Source organism: Hipposideros armiger, unplaced genomic scaffold, assembly GCF_001890085.2.
Source record: "Hipposideros armiger isolate ML-2016 unplaced genomic scaffold, ASM189008v1 scaffold_1167, whole genome shotgun sequence".
Lineage (NCBI taxonomy): Eukaryota > Metazoa > Chordata > Mammalia > Chiroptera > Hipposideridae > Hipposideros > Hipposideros armiger.
The window spans coordinates 240,981-259,666 of record NW_017732517.1 but is presented as its reverse complement, the minus strand read 5'-3'; the positions used below and the strand labels follow the sequence as shown (position 1 = coordinate 259,666).

Below are 18,686 nucleotides of genomic sequence, written 5' to 3'. Positions count from 1 at the left end.
TTTCACCTTAAAAAAAAAAAATTGAAGTACTAAATAAAACTCATGTCAGCAACTTGTTACTTTGGGGGAGGGGAGGGGCAGGGGTTGGGGTTCCACAGGCCCCACCCACCCACCCCTCTCCACCCTTCCCCGGAGGCTCCCCAGAGGGTTTATGCTGATCCACTGAAGCTGAGGACTCAATTGAGGAAAGTAAAACCTAGTTTATCATCCGCCTGACTGGGGAAAAGCACATAAGAACTCATTTATCTGGCTGTAAACGAGCTAGTAGCGTGGACTGTCACAAATGCATTATTCAGCAGAAATGAGACGTCATTTCAGCTGTTATCAGCAGGTAATGAAAAGCAACGCACAGGGAGTGGAGCACTCCATCACGAAACTGATCTGCTATTGGAAAACACTTGTAATTTTTACTTATTCATTTCAAGGGCCAATGGCTAACCATCCAAATAAGTCTTAGGGGAAATGCTACAATATGGAGAAAGAAATGAAGTTAGAGAGGACACCCCCACCCTCCCACCAGACTTATGTAGGACCCAGGGCAAACTTATATAGGAAGTACACTGCCTGCATGCTAACTGCCCACACCTGTCAGCCAACCCCCAGCACCTGTACCCACCCCCACTCACTCCTCTCCAGCTGCCGCTTCTGGCCCAGGAAGCCCAGGGCACTGTCCTCTCACCCTCCCATCACCTTCACTCCCACCCCTCCAGGTAAGAGCCCATTCCTCAGCCAACTCTGAGAGGAAAGGTTATCTGTAAATGAATTTAGTATTACTTAGGGTGTGTCTCTTCACTTCCTGGAGCCTCGGTTTGTTTAGGGACATAATGAAGGTGAAAATGGCTTTTTCATGCATCATGAGTCCTTGTGAGGAGTAAAGGAGGCAAGAAAGCAGAGTTCCTGGGGCATCTAAGGAGTTCACTGACTGTGAGCCCCTGTCCCTTCCCCCAAGGGGCACTGCCAGCCAAGTGAATTGCTCCCAGCAATATTTCAGGCCGCTTGCAGGTGACTGGGAGCCGGCGACCCCCAGGGTGGAGTCCATACCCCCAAGGCCAGCCCTGCCTGGCACTAACTCCAGTAGGCAGCCCTGGGCAGGCCCCTGAATTTCTGCGTTGTTTGCCCAGCTCTCAGCCACCTTCTGGAGGGGCACAAACACTTTGGGGATTCTATCGGTTCCCCTCCAGTGTCTTCTAACTAAATCATGTACTTTGATAAGACTCATGAAGGTAAAACGGTCCACACATTCACTATGAACTGCAGGACTCAGACATAAGTTTTAACAGGAAATTTCACTCACTGTCTCATTTGATCCTCTCAACAATGTCTGTGTCACCCAAGAAAATGGGGTTATGCCCTCTGTGTTAGGCCGCTAGGGCTACCACAACAAAGTACCACAGACTGGGTGGCTTAAACAACAGAAATGTATTTCTCACAGTCCCGGAGGCTGGAAGTCTGAGCTCAAGTTGTCAGCAGGGTTGTTTCGGCTGAGGACTCTCTTTGGGGCTGTCCTCACATCTTCTTCCCTTTTCGTATCTGTGTGCAAATGTCCTCTTCTTATAAGGACACAAGACATTTTGGATTGGGGCCACTTTTGTGGCATTATTTTAACTGAATTACCCCCCTCTAAAGGCCCTATCTCCAAATACAGTCACATCCTGAGGTATTGGGGGTTAGGACTTCAACATATGAATTTAAGGGGGACACAATTCAGCCCATAACACCCATTTTATAGACTGAGAGACTGAGGCCCCCCGAAATTAAGTTCCTCAGTGAGTTAGTGTCTCAGCCGGGACCAATTCAGTGTTGTGTTTACCCCCCAAAACATTCCTAAAAGCCCCCTGTTAGACTTACTTATAAGACCAGTGTCAGTCCTGTCTCACACCCCAGACCCCAAAGTGTAAACAGGTCTGCATATACTTTGAGTGCCCACTGTTTGATAAGATAGAGTCATAGTCTGCCAGAGCCATTATCTGTGAGGAGTTTAAACTCTGGGCTGTGCCTGCTTTGTCTCCTCTTCTCTGCCTCTTTTAATTTGGAAGAAACTGTCAGAAACAGTAATTGATCCTTACCCAAGCACGCTGTCACTGGAACTTACCATGACTCATCAGGCTGGGCGGCTTCCAGCCTGTCAGGCTGCTCAGAGCTGGGACTTGAAAGTTTAATAGCTTTGTTGCTGGGGAATGGGGCAGCGCCCCACCCCCACCCCCGCAACCCTCCCATCCCCCGAGATTTCTTTCACCACCACCCCTCTCCCCCGCCTTGGTGATTTTAATGCTCAGTAAAATGTGCTGAGCAGTCGGCCCTCGAGGCAGAACATCTTTATCTGAGCAGTGTTTAAGAATTCCCCATGGAGCACCCCTTCACCATGGAAAGTGGGCATCCCCATGGGTGAGAGGAGCCTCACCGTAAAACGCAGACCTATATCAGTGCCTGCCACAGACTTCTGGCCCGGGATCTGTGTTCCCTGAAGGGTGATCACCTCCCACGCCACCTAGTTCCATGGGCTATTTGAAGAGCTTAGAGTTCATCGTAGGAGGAGAGAGGCCACACCCCAAGGGGGTTCTCCGATTCCAACCTCTGGGTTCTGTGTCTGCAGGTGAGACATGCACCTGTTAAAGCAAAGCAGGCCACTGAGAGCACGCTGATAGGCAAGCAAAGTCAAGTTTATTAGCTTGCTGCAGCAAGGGAGAAACACGCTAGGTGGGAGGGGCTTGTTATGAGGCTTGGGCTTGTGCTGGGTGATTTGGGGAAACGTTTAAGAACAAGAACTTGTTCTGCCTTTGATGCTGTCAGGAATTGGGGGCTGTTTAATGACTGAGTATCTTCTAAGTTTTATCCAGGCGACAGGAGGCATGAAGCAGACATAAAGCTATCATTAGTACACAGCAGTCTCCCGTCACTTCGGCTAGCTGGACAAGGAATATTGATTTTTTGTGTGTGTGGTTGCAGTGTGTCCTTGCCTCCTTGTTCAGATAGAATCACACAGTGTGGTCTTGTCTCTGTCTCTTCGCACCAGGATCACAGAGTGACCCTGTCTGGTTACCACTGATCCTCTGTGAATGTTTGTGTGCAGGTAGAGTACTATGGCCTACCTGTTAGCTGCCGGCTGCCAGCTGTCAGAGCCATGATTTTATTTCCTCACGCCCCAACTGTGCCTCCTCAGCCTCCTGAAGCTCAGTGGTGGGAGGAAGGACTGTGGAGTCAGAGCTGGCATGTGAGGGGTCCCCCGCCTCACACAGAGTTATGCAGGGTCCTCAAGGCCAGGGGCAGAGGCATGGTTTCTTGGGCTGTGCTGTGACTTTAGGAGGCAGGGCCCACTTTATGCCTCCAAAATGCTGAGCAGATGTGGGACCCACACTCCTGCCTGTCTCACCCTTCTCTCCCCCTGGGCATCTCAGCAGTCATACACCTAAGCCATAAGTGAGAGAGAGCAGGCCATGACACGGACTAAGCCCACCTGTACCCTTTCTCCACTTTATCCTGGATGAAATCCAGGCCCAGCATTATCCTAACCAGAAGTGACGCCCTGGCCCAGTGGCTAACTGCTAAGCATGAATTTCCTTATCTCGAAGTTGAGGGATCCCTATTTCCCAGGACTGTTGTGAGGACTCAGGGAAACAATACGGTGAACTAGAAAGTGAGCTTCGGGAAGGCAGAGCTTAGCTTCTCTCACTCCCTGCTCTTATTCTGGCACCCTGCACAGTGCCTGGCACACAGTAGGTGCGCAATAAATGTTGATTAAATCAACAAATGGAAGTAAGTGCCCAGCAAAATAATCGATTAACAAGAGATGTTTTCCTAGGGCTGCTGTAACAAAATACCACAAACCGGGTGGCTTACAACAACAGCAATGTACTCTCTCACTGTTCTGGAGGCTGGAAGTTGAGGATCTGGGTGTCAGCGAGTTGGTTCCTTCTGTAGGTTCTGAGCGAGAATCTGTTTCATGCCTCCTTTCTACCTCCCGGGGGTAGCTGGCCACCCTTGTCGGTCCTGGGCTTGTAGATACATTACCCCAATCTGCCTTCATCCTCCCTGTGGGTCTGCATCCAAATTTCCCCCTTAAAAGGACATCAGTCACATTGGACCAGGGCCCACCCTAATGATCTCATCTTAACTTGATTATACCTACAAAGACCTTATTTCCAAATAAGGTCACATTCACAGGTATTCACTGGGGGTTATGACTTCAATGTATCTTTTGGGTGGTACTCAGTTCAACCCATAACAGTAGCTTTTTTTTTTTTCACATTATTGTCCTGATGTCCAATATTTTGTCCTAGTTCCGCAAATCTCATTTTAAAAGTTTCCTGAAATACCATTATTCCTGCACCTAATCCACTTCACCCTCTCTTCCTTTTTTCACTTGGAATCAGATCCCAAGTCCTATCAAAACCCATGGAGCTTGAGGTTCAGAAAGGAAAGCCATGGTACAGAGAGTCGGAGTACACCTCACCTAGTAGAAACACAGTTAATGTCACTAAGCGGCCACGTGACCATGGACAAGTTACTCCACTTCTTTCAACTTCAGTTTCAACTGTTAGGTGAAGGGATTGGATCAAGCTGACATCTCCCTGCAGACACATAGGGAATAGGCCGGATTCCCTGGCATGACTCTGGTGAGCAGGTGGTCACGTCACCATTCTCTTCACAGACATGAAGAGACCAGGTGTCACTGACGCCTGCCCACAGGCTGTCTTCACTGGGGCTGCTAACTGCCTGTGTGCCCTGAGGCCATTCCCTTTCACTCAGAGGCTCCTGTCTGTAAAATGAGAGGGTAGACTTCTCTGCTGCCCAAGCCTTGGGCCATGACCTTTCTGTCACTGCTACTCATTACCTATGAGCAGGACATGGAACCTAAAGAGAAGAAACAGCTGTCCAAGGAGCCCAGGTCCCTGATCCTTTGTGGCTTAGCTGGTTGTCCGGCGGCCACTGGCAGTGCTCAGTAATGCGGCCACTACTGAGGGTCAGGTGGTGGCATAAGCCCCAACACACATACACACGCACCTGCCAGAATATATCCCAGGTCTTACCAAATGAAGAGAGTGAAGGGAAAAATTGGCTAGAAGGGGCGGTGGTGGGGGGAGAGGAGGGTTAGTGAGAGTGAGAGAGCAAAGCTCACACCTGATCCAAGGTCACAAACATCCAGGTTAGATTAAACCCACAAACAGCTCGAATTTCCAACTTGAAGAGCCCCCAGCATCAACTCTGACCTGAAGCTGGTGCTGGATGCAAGTGAAGCTTCTTTCACCTTCAACACATGGTCATCATGGCTCCGATCACCCGCTGCTGTCATTCTGCACCTACACGCGTAACACTGAGGGTCCCCGTGAGCAGAGGTGTGGTCTGACCCTTCCTGAACCTAACACTCAGCACAGTGCTAGGCACAAAGAGAGGAAGGGAGGGAGGGAGGGAAAAAAGGAAGGAAAAAAGGACAGAATGAGGAAGGGAGGGAGGGAGAGACAGTATATCGCAGTGATTAACAGTACAAGCTATAGAGTCCAAAAGAACTGAATTCATTAACCAAACCTGTGACCTAAAACAAATTTCTTAACTTCTCTGAATTTCAATGCTCTCATCTGTGAAATAAGGATAATAATAATTACTCCACAGAATTTTCATGGGAATTAAATAATTCAGAGCACTTATCATAGTACCTGGCCACCGTAAGCACTCAATAAACTGGTAGTAATTTCCGTCATGGTTTGTAGTAGTTAGAACAGTAATAACTACTTGGATTGCATGGCCTTCCTGCTACCTTCTGCCCAGCCAGCTCCGCGGTACCCCAGGGAGAAGGGATTAATTAGCATTTGCATACACGGGCAATAAGGGATGGACCCTTGGTATCTCAGAAGTATCCCATTTTGTGACAGAAATCCAAGAGTGGCCTCCAGGCCAAATCAGAGTGGCAGGGGAGGCGAGAATCCCTGCCTCTGACCTGGTTCTCTTGGCAAGTGGCACCACCTTCTTGCTGCTCTGGGAACTGTCTTCCACACCTAGTCACCCAGCTGCAAAATGTTATTTGTGTGAAGTTCTGGATGCCTATAATCACCCCTTCTCTGCAAAGCCTCCCTGATCCTGAGAGGCCAGCCACATAATTCATGGCACCCTGCAGTCACTACATTCATGTCAGAATGTCCACGACAGCTCCCAGTTTCCTGAGGATTATAAATCAAACATAAGATTTCACTTTGCCCTGAGAATTTGCATATAGCAGCCAGCAATTCTGTGCCTTATCCTCACCTGCTTCCATCCCTGTGATGGAAGAAACCACGCCCCTCCTTTTCTCTTTCAGTTGCATTTTCTGTGGCTTTGGGCTTTAGGCCAGAGCCTGAGTTTGGAGTTAGAGGCCGAGTCCCACCCAGTCTCAGCTTGCCAGATACTTTGCACAGGTCCCTAATCTCTCCCACGTTCACTACATTTTCTGCAAAAGGAGGGAGATAATTATGCCTCCCTTCATGGCCCTGACCCTTCTGAAATTTAAAGAAAAATAATGTGAGTGGGAAAAGGCTTTGTCAGTGTCGGAGATTAGGCCGCAGCTCCTCAGACTGTGGATGTAATTAATGTCGCAAGTAAGTAGTGATGTTGGCATGCATTGGCCCTGCCTCCTTCCTCACCAGCAGTCTCAGCAGTGCAACATTTGTCATGGTAGCTGTTATGACGGGGCTGGCACAGAATTCAGTTTTGTTATGTTCATTCATCAGGCATTGAATGTGGGTCTACTCGTCACCAGGTACTATGGGAATTCAAATATTGAAAAGCAAGTATTCTCAAACTCTAGGACCTTGAGGCCTAAGAGGGATGATGAGTAAATAAATCCATATGTTGTTGAGTGCCTGCTCTGGGCCAAGCACAGAGCTAAGTGTGTGATGGATGTCAAGTACATTGAACAGGAAGGACTCATGAGGTATAGCTATAAAAGCAGCTTTGGTTCGGTGGGAGGTAAATATTGTCTCCTGTCTCTGGATACAAACGTGGATGGTCTCATGATTTTCCTGCTCACTTGTAGATAACAGAAAATTGCACGCAATTCAAATCACAAAACATCGTTTTAATTCAGTAAATAGGATGTCTGGTCACCATATTATTCAATGCATCAACCCTCATTTTCTCCCCTGCCCCCAGGTAGGACCCAGCGCCTAGGAAGGGGAGGTCTTTCTTCAGCTTGGGCTCTTTCTTGCTTCTCTCCCACCCTCACTCCCTCGGCTGTTTCTAAGGCGACAAAAGTATAAGCAGGAGGAAAACAGGGCAGGAAAGTTCTTCCTTGATAGAGACTGTTGTAAGTTGGCCTCACAGTGTCTGGGTCTGGCTAGAATTTCAACCAGATTCTTTCTCATGGGGACACACTTTTCCGGGTTCTTCTGAGATGCCCCTACAGGATCCACTGCAAGGACAAGCCCCTCCTTCAGCCAATGCCCCACCAGCACCCCCTCACCCTCACAGGCTGCCCTCATGGTCAGGACTCCTCTCAAGTGAACCCAGGCCAATATGTCTGTCACAGGCTCCACCTCTGCTCCCCAGGATGGGTGCACCTTTGGGCCATTGTGAGAGGCGTGCAGGACTTCCCAGTCTCAGGCAATTTTTTATTCTGTTACACACACATTTATTTTAACCATCTTACAACACTGGGGAGAACGTTTTCTTGTCCCTATTCTGCAAACAGGGAGACTTTTGGAGCATCACACATCCCCGAATGACAAAGACAGGGTTTGAAGCCCCGTCTCTCCAGTCAAAACCCATCGTCTTCCCATGAGTCTTTGCTGTTGGACTTTAAAGGGCAAAGGACGCTCCCTGAGGCCTGAGACAAGCCATCACACCCCTCATGCTTTGATGCTTCATCTTTCCTGATCTCTGAGAGCCCACTGCATTCTAACACTGTGATGAAATTTCCAAGTTGAGGTTTCCTGGAAGCAGGTGGCAGAGAATTCCGCGGAGGCCTCACCCTGCAGTGTGAGAGGCAGCCCAGCAGCTTTCTGGCTTGTGCCCTCTGTCTCATATGGGCATGTACCTTAAGCAAGTGTGGGGAGACAGAAACACCATTTCAATGGTGCTGGCATTCTGCTTCCTCCATGAGAGTGTGCCCTGTACGGAGCATGAGACGGAAGGCACGAATTTGCTTCCTCTTCAAACAGGCTCACTTCCCATGTGCCCCTCAGGATGAGAGGGTTATGCCATGCTGAGCATGATGCTGGTGTTTCAAGAAAGGAACTTTCCAGAGAGCATGACTCCTGGTTTAAGTCAACTGTCTAATCTGAAGAAAACCCCCGGCTGGGCTGGACTTATCATTGACCATGGGTCTCCAAGATGGCGCCCTTCTAAGGGATTTCCAAGGATAATCTTGTTTATGCAATTGCAATGTTCTCCTAACACCTTCACTTTGGCACCATGGATAGGACTCCAGTGCAAAAGAGCTCACAGGACCCAGCATGTCCTCTGCTTTGTCTCCCTGGATCCTCACAGCCTCCCTGCAGAGTAACTAGAATAGGTGTTATTACCCCCTTTTACAGAAGGGGAAACTGTGACTCTGAGATGAGAAATATGGTGTCCAATGGAAACCAGAGCCAGGACCAGAACCACAGTTTCTGATTCCAAGTCTAATACTTTGTGTCCTGTACCCTCTTTCTTGTAGATGTTCACACAGGATTGAGTGAGCGTTTCTCTTCCCTTTCCTAGCCTCTCCCTACTAGCACTCCATCCCCAGACACAGAGCCCCATCCCACTTACCTACTCCCCAGCCAACCCGGGGGTGGGGGATGTGATGGCATCTCAGGCAAAGGAAGAGTGAGGTTTCTTCTATAATTCTTTCAACAGAGTATCACCCACATCCTCACTGCCAATTCAATGGCCTGTCTATTCTGTCCCATCATAATAAATTGAGGTTATGTGTCCACATAACAGAGAACAGTTTGTTCCCTTCGTTAAATTAGCTTGGTTTGAAGACCCAGGCTCAGGGGTAAAGCATATCTATTCCTTTATTGCCCTTAAGTGTCCCTTTAGCTCCAGTAGAGATGAACAAAACTAACATTTATTCATTTATTGAGCACTTACTATGTACCAGGATTTGTTCTGAGATTTTTTTTTTTTTACATATCTTACCTCATTTAACTTCACAACAACCCTATGAGGCCAATAGTTTTGTGACCCCTTTTTTATTTATTTATTTATTTATTTATGTATTTATTTATGTATGTATTTATTTTTTAGCTGAGCCATCCTGCCACCTGTTGGCAGCTCAGCTGGGGCCGAGAATCCAACCGGTGACCCTGTTGCTCAGAGCTCACACTCTTGAGCGAGCTCTTAACCAACTGAGCCATTTGGCCAGCCCTTGACTCCTTTTTAAAGATGAGGAAACTGAGGCACAGACCAGTTCAATAATGTTTCCAAGGTCACACCGCTAAAAAGTGATACAGAGAAGACTTTCAACTTGGATAGTCTGATCCAGAGGCTATGTACCCAGCTCCACTCTAGACAGACTAAGGTTCGAGGCAGTCTGACTCCAGAGGGTTTCTGGGATGAACAGCATGAAGCTGAGAAAAAACTCTTGTCTTAGACGGACCCCAAGAAACAGATACCAAGTCTAGGGGATTTGTTTTAACATTTTTTTAAACTTATTTTATTTTACTTTATTTGGGAACAGTGTTTTTCCAGGACCCATCAACTCTAAGTCAAATAGGTGTTTCAATCTAGTTGTAGAGGGCGTGGGGATCGAACTGGCAACCTTGGTGTTATGAGCACTGCGCTCTAACCAACTGAGCTAACTGGCTGCCCCCTAGGATTCTTTAACAGGTGACATCTTATAGAGGTGCTCCCAGGGCAAACCTGTGAGGGAGGAACAAGCAAGGGAACCAGATCAAGTCAAGGCCCGGCTTCAGCCTGACCCTGAGTGGGACCTCAGGTGGGTCAATTCCACCTCAGAATTGTCCCAACCACAAGCAAGGGGGCTGGCTTTCACACCCCCACATTCCCAAAGGACTAGCCCAGGGGAACCATAAAGTGGACTCTGGTAGTCTAAGGGCACAGCTCCAAAAAGAACCCAAGTGCTGACTGTGGGAATAGAAGAACACGCGGAACCCCAGGTCACACCCACACAAAGATCCAAGGGGACCTGGCTGAGCACTGACAGTGTCTGCTCCAGCAGCCACACCCAAAATAGCAAAGAAGAGCTTGTTGTTTGGTTTAAGCTTCCGCAAGTCCCCAGCAAGCCTGACATTGGCAAGTGTCCAGGAAACACCTCATCAGAGGGAAGTTGGGGATAACTTTTTCTGCAGAGCCACCTTCAGGTAAACACAAGATGCAGCTTAGAGAGTCTGAAACAAATGTAAGCGTGTCCACACAGCCGACCCACTGCCTCGCCCCTGCTCACCTTGTCGTCCTCTAGTCCACGATCCACTCCTCCTGCTCTGCCTGCCCCACTTTCCTACCCAGAATCTCCCAGCAAATCCCACTCCATCTTCATCTCCTGCTGCCTGTGGAGGCCTTTACTGGTGCTCAGAGGCCTCCCCTCCACCTAGTCCCCTCCTGTCCCTTTCTGACCTACCTTCTCCATCCAATCTGTCCTGGCCAGCCTCACTCTAGGTACGTTAGGGGCCCATGATGTGCCATTCACTGCGCTAGTTTCCTTTTCCTAGTTGTTTTGTTTATGTTACCTCATTTTCTTAATTATGAAATATTTCAAACATATAAAAAGGGGTAGCCAACATCCAGAATTGTCAGCCTTAGGATTCTTTGCTACAGACCTTTCTTTAAAAAAAACAGGAAATCAAAGATGTCAATTGAAACCCCCTTTTTGCTCTGTGCTGATTCCAGTCCCCTCCCCCAGGACACCACTGCTCTAAACGTGGCATTTATCATTCCCACCAATGTTCTTCCAGTTGTACTATATATGCATCTAAACCCTGTAGAGGATTGTTTTGCATGATTTTAAACTTTGAATTACATTGTATTATACCGAGTGTTAGTCATGGTTCTCCAGAGACAGAGCAAATAGGATGTTTCTGTAGAGAGAAAGAGATTTACTTTAAGGAATTGGCTCACAGGATAATGGAGGCTAGCAGTCCAAGATCAAGGTGTCAGCCAGTTAGAGGCCCAGGAAAGAGCCAACGTTCCAGGTCAAAGCAGCCTGCTGGCAGAATTTCTCCTGGCTCGGAGGCCTCAGTCTTTGCTGTATTCAGGCCGTCACCTAATTAGATGAGGCTCACCCATATTTTGGAGCACAATCTGCTTTACTCAACGTCTATTGATGTAAATGTTAATCTCATCCAAAACCACCCTCACAGAAACATCTAGAATATGTTTCACTAAATATCCGGACGCCATGGCCCAGCTAAGTTTACACATAAAATTAACCATCACATACTATTTCCTCCTGCAGCTTGCTTTCTTCACTCCTCATTTTGTTTTTGAGATTTACCCATGTTGACACAGGGAGAATTTCATTATCTAGCTACCATAGGTTATGTATTTTCCTGTGGATGGACGTAGGTTGCTTTCAAATTGCTCTGTCACAAACCAGAGGGGACATAAGCCTTCCTGTATACATACAGGAGAGTTTCTCTGGGTCAGAGGTGGGCACACTCTAGACAGGCCAAACCCAAGCGGGCACCTGCTTTTGTAAATAAAGTTTGGCTGGAACACAGTCACACATGTTCACGTACTAATTGTCTATGTCTGTATTCATCCTATGAGGGCAGGGGTTGTGCAGAGTTGCCACATAAACTGTTGACCCATAGAGCCTACAATAATTCCTGCCTGGCCCTTTATATAAAAAGTTTCTGACCTTACTCTAGGTCCGTACCTAGGAGCAGAAGATGCCGTGCCCCTCATCGGCATTGATATGGCATTGCCAAATTGCTCCCCAAAGCGGCTGCACAAATTTACCCTCCCTGAAACCGTGTGCCACAGCTCCACTCTCTTCATAGCCTCACCTCCCAAAAGTTTGCCAACTCCATGCTTCTGAATGGGTTTCACAATGCTGTTTCACATTTGGCTCTTTAAACATATGTCACTCATTTATTTAACAAACATCTATTCAGAGATGACTATGTAACCCTGGTACTGTCAAGATAAAGCTACCCCATTTTACAAGAGGAGAAACTGAGCTACATAATGTTAGAATCACGATCCAAGCATGGTGGTGAGGCAAGATGGTTGCACGTGGGTTTGGCAGCCATGCCCTGGAGAGGAAGCACGGTGAAAAAATCATTAAAGGCTGACATTATTCTGTAGGCCCGAGGATGTCCGGTTGGGAAATAAAGCAACAATTTGGCCGTCTGCCCTTAGCTTCTGACAGTGAGAGGCACCTACATCATAATTCTTAGCAGAAAGGACCAATATTTCACACAGCCATCAGTAGATTCATTTAGTAATTAAACTGGGTTTTTGTCTTCCCTTTTGACCTTAGAAAATAAAACATCTGTGATTATAAGAGAGAGAGTATGAGAAAGAAACTCTCCATAATTGATACATCAAGAAATAGAGCTTTATTATTTAACGTTACCAAGACAGCCAATAAATAAAGGAAAAAGGTGGGGAGGCGGGGGGGGGGGGGGGTAAGTGAGCTAAATCTTCATTTGTTGGCCAGAAGGTCAATATACCATGTCTGTGGCTGATAAGTCAAACAATCAAGAAATTTGTAGAAATCCAGGGCAAGCTCTGGACAAAAAGCTGAAGATGCTTGGGAACAAGGACAAGGGCAGGGACAAGTGTAGGGCAGGGAAACGCTTTTCTTTACCAGCGCTTCTTTTTAGTATCGTTTAGTTTTATTTCAATCAAATGTATGCATTGCTTTGATGATCTTTAAATTAAAATACACGAAGTACACAGTAGAGCATGGGCTAGTGAAATATTTACAGGTACAATGATAGGTACATAATAATCTCTGAAAGGAGTAGAGGTCAGTGGGAGTAGAGATTTTTTTTTTTTAATTAGCTATGAAATGTTAATTGCTGAAGTGGAGAGATGGAGGGGGTCATCATTCTGGTTTTTCTCTACCTTTCTATGTAATTTTATAGAGTTGAAATTTTCCACAATAAAAAGTTTGGGGATTTCTGTTTATTTTTTGTTGTTTCTGTTTTGTTTTGTTTTAAGGAAAGAAAAAAAGCATGGGCTGTGGAGTAAATTTAGCTGGGCCACTTAGTACTGCGGCACATTCCTTGAACCCTCTGGGCCTCAGTTTCCTCATCTATAATAGAAGTAGCTAATATGCACCCATTTTGTATGACCATTCTCATTGGGCGTAGGGATTAAATAAGAGCATGCCTGTGAAGGGCTGATCATGGCATAAAACAGTGTTTTTAAAATGTTTGGGTCTGATTTGTTTGGTTGCTTCTATTTTGGGTTTTATGAAGCTTGGCTTTAAATTTTGAGTTCTGCTTCTCAGGCATCTTATACTTAGTTCTACACATCTAATTATGTTCTGCCTTACTTGTTTGTGTTAATTTGCAGTCCCCAGCTAGCCTGTTTTGTCTACCCAGTTAACAAATATTTATTGAGCACCTGTGTGCCAGGCTCTGAGCTGGATGCTTAGGAGATTAGAGATTGTCCCTGTCCTGGGGACACGTACGTCAGTGATGGGGAAAGATAGAAAAGATCAGAATAAATTCCAGCATGACAACTGCAGTGATAGAGATATACCCACAGGGAAAATGGATAGTACAGAGGGCACCCAGTGTGGCCTGAGCTGGGTTTTGAAGGATGCATAGGAGTTTACCAGGCAAAGAAGGAAAATGTAGAGGCTGTGTGGCATGGTTTGGTCATGACATGCAGAGGTAGCAGTATGAGTCCAGTCTGGAAGCCGGAAAGGCCTGGGTCTGTTCAGAAAAATAATTCAGTTTGTAGCAGGGGAGTGAAGAAGACATAAAACTAGAGTCAAGAGCAATGCCCAACTTGTGAGGGTTTATTCAAGAGCACACCCCTGAATAAAACGCAAGTTCAAATTTGTACTTAGTAAGTTCTTTCCAGTAGAAAGGGAAATGGGAGTTTGAAAAGCAGTTGCTCCAAATGTGTGTGTGTGTATGAGAGAGAGAGAGAGAGAGAGAGAGAGAGAGAGAGAGAGAGAGAGGAGAGAGAGAGAGAGAGAGAGAGAGATCATAGAGAGGGGTCATCTGGCTTCCCAGGCAGAGCCTGCCAGGGTCACTGTATCTTGATGTGCCTTGTGGTCAAAACTCAGATTTCGTTAGGGCATCTGTAGAGAATTGGGCCCTGACAGGCTGGCTCATGACAAACCCTTCTGACATATCCACCCAGGATGACGTGCTAATATACAGTGGTGGTTAAGCCTCTCGCGTCCAGGACTGGCACCTGCTGTCCTCAGCACTCCCTCCTAGTCTAAGGTAGCTGGAGGCAGGATGCTAGGTGAGCCCAGAACCAGCACTGGGAGGTGTGGAGAGGCTTCCCAGGAAGGTGAGGCCTAAGGAACTTTGTCCTCATCATGTCAGAGGGCAGCCTCTTGGGACCAGGGCACTCCTGATTGCCCAAGAATGGTAGATAACGCCACCCAGCGGTTCTGGCTTCTCACTCCATGCTCAACTGACCCCTTCTATGAACATATCCTTTCTTCAGCCAAAGCACAGTTTGATAATGAGGTCAAGGATTATTTGCAGTACAGACTCAGATGTGCCCATTGTCCTGTCTTTCTGATGTGAGTGAGACCCAACCTTAGCCCTCAGGTGTCCCTGGTTCTCCCTGGACTCCTGCTGGCTGTGATGAGGGTGAGGGAGGTGCTCAAGGTCATCTCAGGTTGGAACCAGGTAGGAACCTGAAGGTAGGAACCAGGTCTTCCTGCCTTGCTTGTCCATGAAGAGGCAGCTCTATTGCGGGGCTCGTAACACCTGAAACCTACTATAGCAGACACTGTGCCAGGGACGGAACAAACAGCAAGACAGAAAGGCAGAGCCTGACCTCAAGGAGTTTATATTCTGGTGGCAAATGCAGAGATAATAACTAATAAACCAATAAATAAAAAGTGATAATAATTATAGGCCATGATACGTGTTTTAAAGAAAGCAAACAAGGCAGAGAGGGGCAGAGTAAACGGGGCTTCTAGCTTAGGTGAGGTGATCAGTATGGGGGAGCCTCCCATGCAAAGAACAGGGAGGAGTGGTCCAGGCAGAGGGCTCAGCACGTGCTAAAGCCTTGAGGCAGGAGAAAGACTGGTACGTGGTCCAGAAAGACCAGAGGCCGGCATGGCCGGAGCCAGGTGACCTCTGGGGAGATTGACAAGCAGGCATGGCCTTGAAGGCCACTGTCAGAGTCTGGGTTTTATTCTAAGTATAAGAAACACCTCTAAGAAGGTTTTAATTTGGGCCGGCCGAGTGGTGTGTTGTTTAGGAGTTGGCTTGGGACACCAGCTCTGAGCAGCAGGGCCCCAGTTGGGATCCCACATAAGGGCCAGTGACACTGCCCTCTGCAGCTAAGATGGTGAACAACAGCTCGACCTGGAGCTGTGCCGCCACGAGTTGCCAGCGACGGCGTAGGCTGCAGTAGGGCTGGCTGGCAGCTGGTGTGCGCTTTTGTGAGTGGCTGTCCAATGGCCAGCAAGTGACTGCCTCACCCAGGAAGAGCACAATGATAATACCAACAAGGACCAATGAAGTGACATCCTCCACAACTAGACTGAAGAACAAAAGGACAGCAACTTGTCTGTTCCCCTTCCCCGATTCCCCAATAAAATCTTTTTTAAAAAAAGAGAGAAGGTTTTAATTTAATTTAATCAGAGTGATCTGATTTGAAGAGTGTAAGGAGATCACTCTGGAAACAGGATGAAGAATGGGTTGGAGAAAAGGAGAACAGAGCTGGGGTTAGAAGGAGATGGCAGTGGTATGGGAGAGATGATGGTAACGTGCACCAAGGTGCTATGAGGGGAGATGGAGAGAAGTAGATGGATTTGAGATACATTGTGAGGGCAGAATTGATTAGATTTGGTGTTGGATTAAATGTGGGATATGAGAGAAAGTGAGGTATCAAGACTTCCTGGTTTCTGGGTAAATGTTGGTGCTATTTACTGACACGGCGAAGATTGGGGGCAGGGGAGGAAAGATTTGAGGGCAAAAATCTAAAATTCCATTTTGGGTCATGTTAAGTTTGAGATGTCTGAGAAACATCCAAGTAGAGAAGGTATCAAGGAGAGTAGTATGCCAGCCTGGAGTTGAGAGGAAAGTTCTGTGCCAGAGATATACATATAGAAGTCATCAGCACATATATGTAAATCCATGTGGATAGATAAAATCACATAGGGATAAAAAGAACACATCCCAAAACCCAATCCTGAGACACTTTAGCATGTCGATGTCAGATAAGGGAGAAAGACTTAATGAAGGAGGTCAATGAAAATGGTCAATGAGGCAGGAGGAAGAACAAAAGAGAGTAGTGTCATGGAAGCCAGGACAGGAGAGCACGTCTTCAGGGACACATGCAGCTGGCAGGTCAGGATGAGCACAGAGAAGCATCTGTTCGGCTTGGTAACATGGTGCAGCATCAGTGGGGACTTCTTGTTCATTTATTGCTAGAAGCAAGTTGTGCTGAGCATTTGTCCTAAACTTGAAAGTCACATAAATGTGAGAGGGTTTCCAGGGACTCTTGCATCATGCCACTGGGCCAGCGGAGTCTAATTTCCCAGGGGCCCGGGCTCGCCCACCTCCTGCTATGCCCACAGCCCTCGCTGCTCAAATGCCAATATCTTTAACTGCAAATACAGTATTCATCGTACCCTTGGGCCCAAAGGATAACACTTTTAAAAACGCTGCTTGTCCTTGCCCTTTTTAAACACAGTGATGGTCAAATCCCTCACCTGCCACCACCAGCTGAATTTATTTTAATAACTACATCCACAGTGAGGACGGCAGTCAGAAGGGATAAAATCCTCCTCACCATCGTACCAGTGGCCAGGGCTTCAAAATGACTCTGGACAGAAAAAAACTGAAAGCAGAAAAAAAACCAAGCTTCTAGAAGGAAATCTTCCTTCAACTGCCAGCGCAGCAGCGTGGAAACAGTGCCAGACTGCACACACCCATCAGATTCATTTGACAGCCGTTGAACCACTGCTCTGTCCTAAGACAAATAACAGCAATAAGAATGGCTACCAGCCACGGAATACTTACCCTGCACCAGGCAGTCGGCCAAGCGCTTTTCATGCAGTAGCTCATCTAATTCTCACAACTACCCTAAGAGGTAGCGGGTATTATTATCCTCATTTTATGGGTGAGGAAACTGAATCTTAGAGTTAGCCAGGTAATCGGCCCAAGATGGTGAGTGGAGGTAAGATAGAGAATGTGCCGCAGGGGTGGGGGTGACTCAGACACTGGCATGATCCAAGGTGGGAGGAGGAGCGTCCGCACAGGCCCCACCATGCATCCAGTAGCTCAGGCTAAAAACCTAGAGGTCATTCTCAATTCCTTTCCCTCACTCTCTCCATGACTGCTTCATCACCAAAAACCATCTGTTCCATCCCCAAAAGAGATCTTAAACCTATCTGCTTCTCTCCACCATCCCTACAACCACCCTAGTCAAAGCCACCATCGTGTCCCCTGGAGCCCCCTTGCTGGGCCCTCGGCATCATCTCCTGTATCCCACAACCCTCCTTTCCTGCTGGAGTCAGGGGATCCACTTACCACATACGTCACACCTGTGCCTGTTCAAAACCTTTTAATGGCTTCCTAGTAAACCCCACTTCCTTTCCCTTGTTCTCAAGGTCTTTCCCTCCATGATCTGGTCTTTGCCTACCTTTCTAACCGCCTCTCCCACAATAGCTGCCGATTCCCCTACAACCAGCCCTGAGCCTGGCACAGAGGAAATCATAATCAGGTGCTGAAGAAATGAAGGCAAGAATGAGTGAGTGGATGAACGAAAAAGCTCCCCAGGGGAAGCCATGTTTGAATGAGCATCAAAGTGAGGTCGGGTTTCTCAGGTGGTAGGACTGGAGTGTGAGGTGGTAAAACCAGGTGTTCTAGATATAGGCAATGACATGGGCAGGGACGTGGAGGAACTCCAGGAGCAGCCCAGGAGGTGGCATGGACAGGCCCGGAGGCAAGTGTGTGTGATGCGGGGGGTCTCCGAGTCCAGTGTGCCCTGTAAGCCTTGTTCAAGGTTGTTAAAACAGGTGGTTGGGCCCCACCTCCAGAGTTTCTGACCCAGCCATCTGAGGTAAGGCCTGAGAATTCGCATTTCTGACAAGTTTTCAAGTGGTGCCGCAGCTGCTGGTCCAGGGACCACACTTTGAAAACCACTGGTACAAGGTGTGCTAAGGAAGCCTTTACATGGAAGCGTAGGGAAGACAGCTCCTGGGACGTGAACTGAGGCAGCTGCATGCCACACTGAGGGCACTTTGAGCAGACATTAGCCAATGCTTAGCCCCTCCCACCTTCCCAACCATCCCTCTCAGAATAAACCCCAAGGCTACCATGACCTCCGCTGCCCATTCTCCTGGTACTCAACCCTGCTGTTCTCCTCAGTCACATTTTAGGCTTTGAAGGAGTCCCTTGTTTCTCACTCCAACAAAAGTTTGATAATCCTCTAAAAATGCTGCTGAGGAGATAGGTCCTGAGTCCTACCCCCTCAAGACCGCTTAATCTCACATAGCAATTCACACTAATGCTGCTGTGACAAAGTGTCTCTTTCTAACAAGAGGCCTGGCAATGTCACCTTGATGGCAGGGGTTCTGGCTCTGTTTGGACACAAGGACAGAGAGCAGAAGAGGA

At 47.5% G+C, this 18,686-nt stretch overlaps 1 protein-coding gene across 1 annotated transcript in view; it reads left to right on the top strand.

Moving 5' to 3' along the window:
• Positions 1-18,686, top strand: part of BFSP2 (beaded filament structural protein 2) — a 68,289-nt gene that overhangs the window by 12,903 nt on the left and 36,700 nt on the right. The window contains 3 exon segments of the mRNA XM_019632715.1: positions 10,299-10,312; positions 12,080-12,124; positions 14,994-15,020. Of these exon segments, the coding sequence (XP_019488260.1) occupies positions 10,299-10,312; positions 12,080-12,124; positions 14,994-15,020 (86 nt within the window).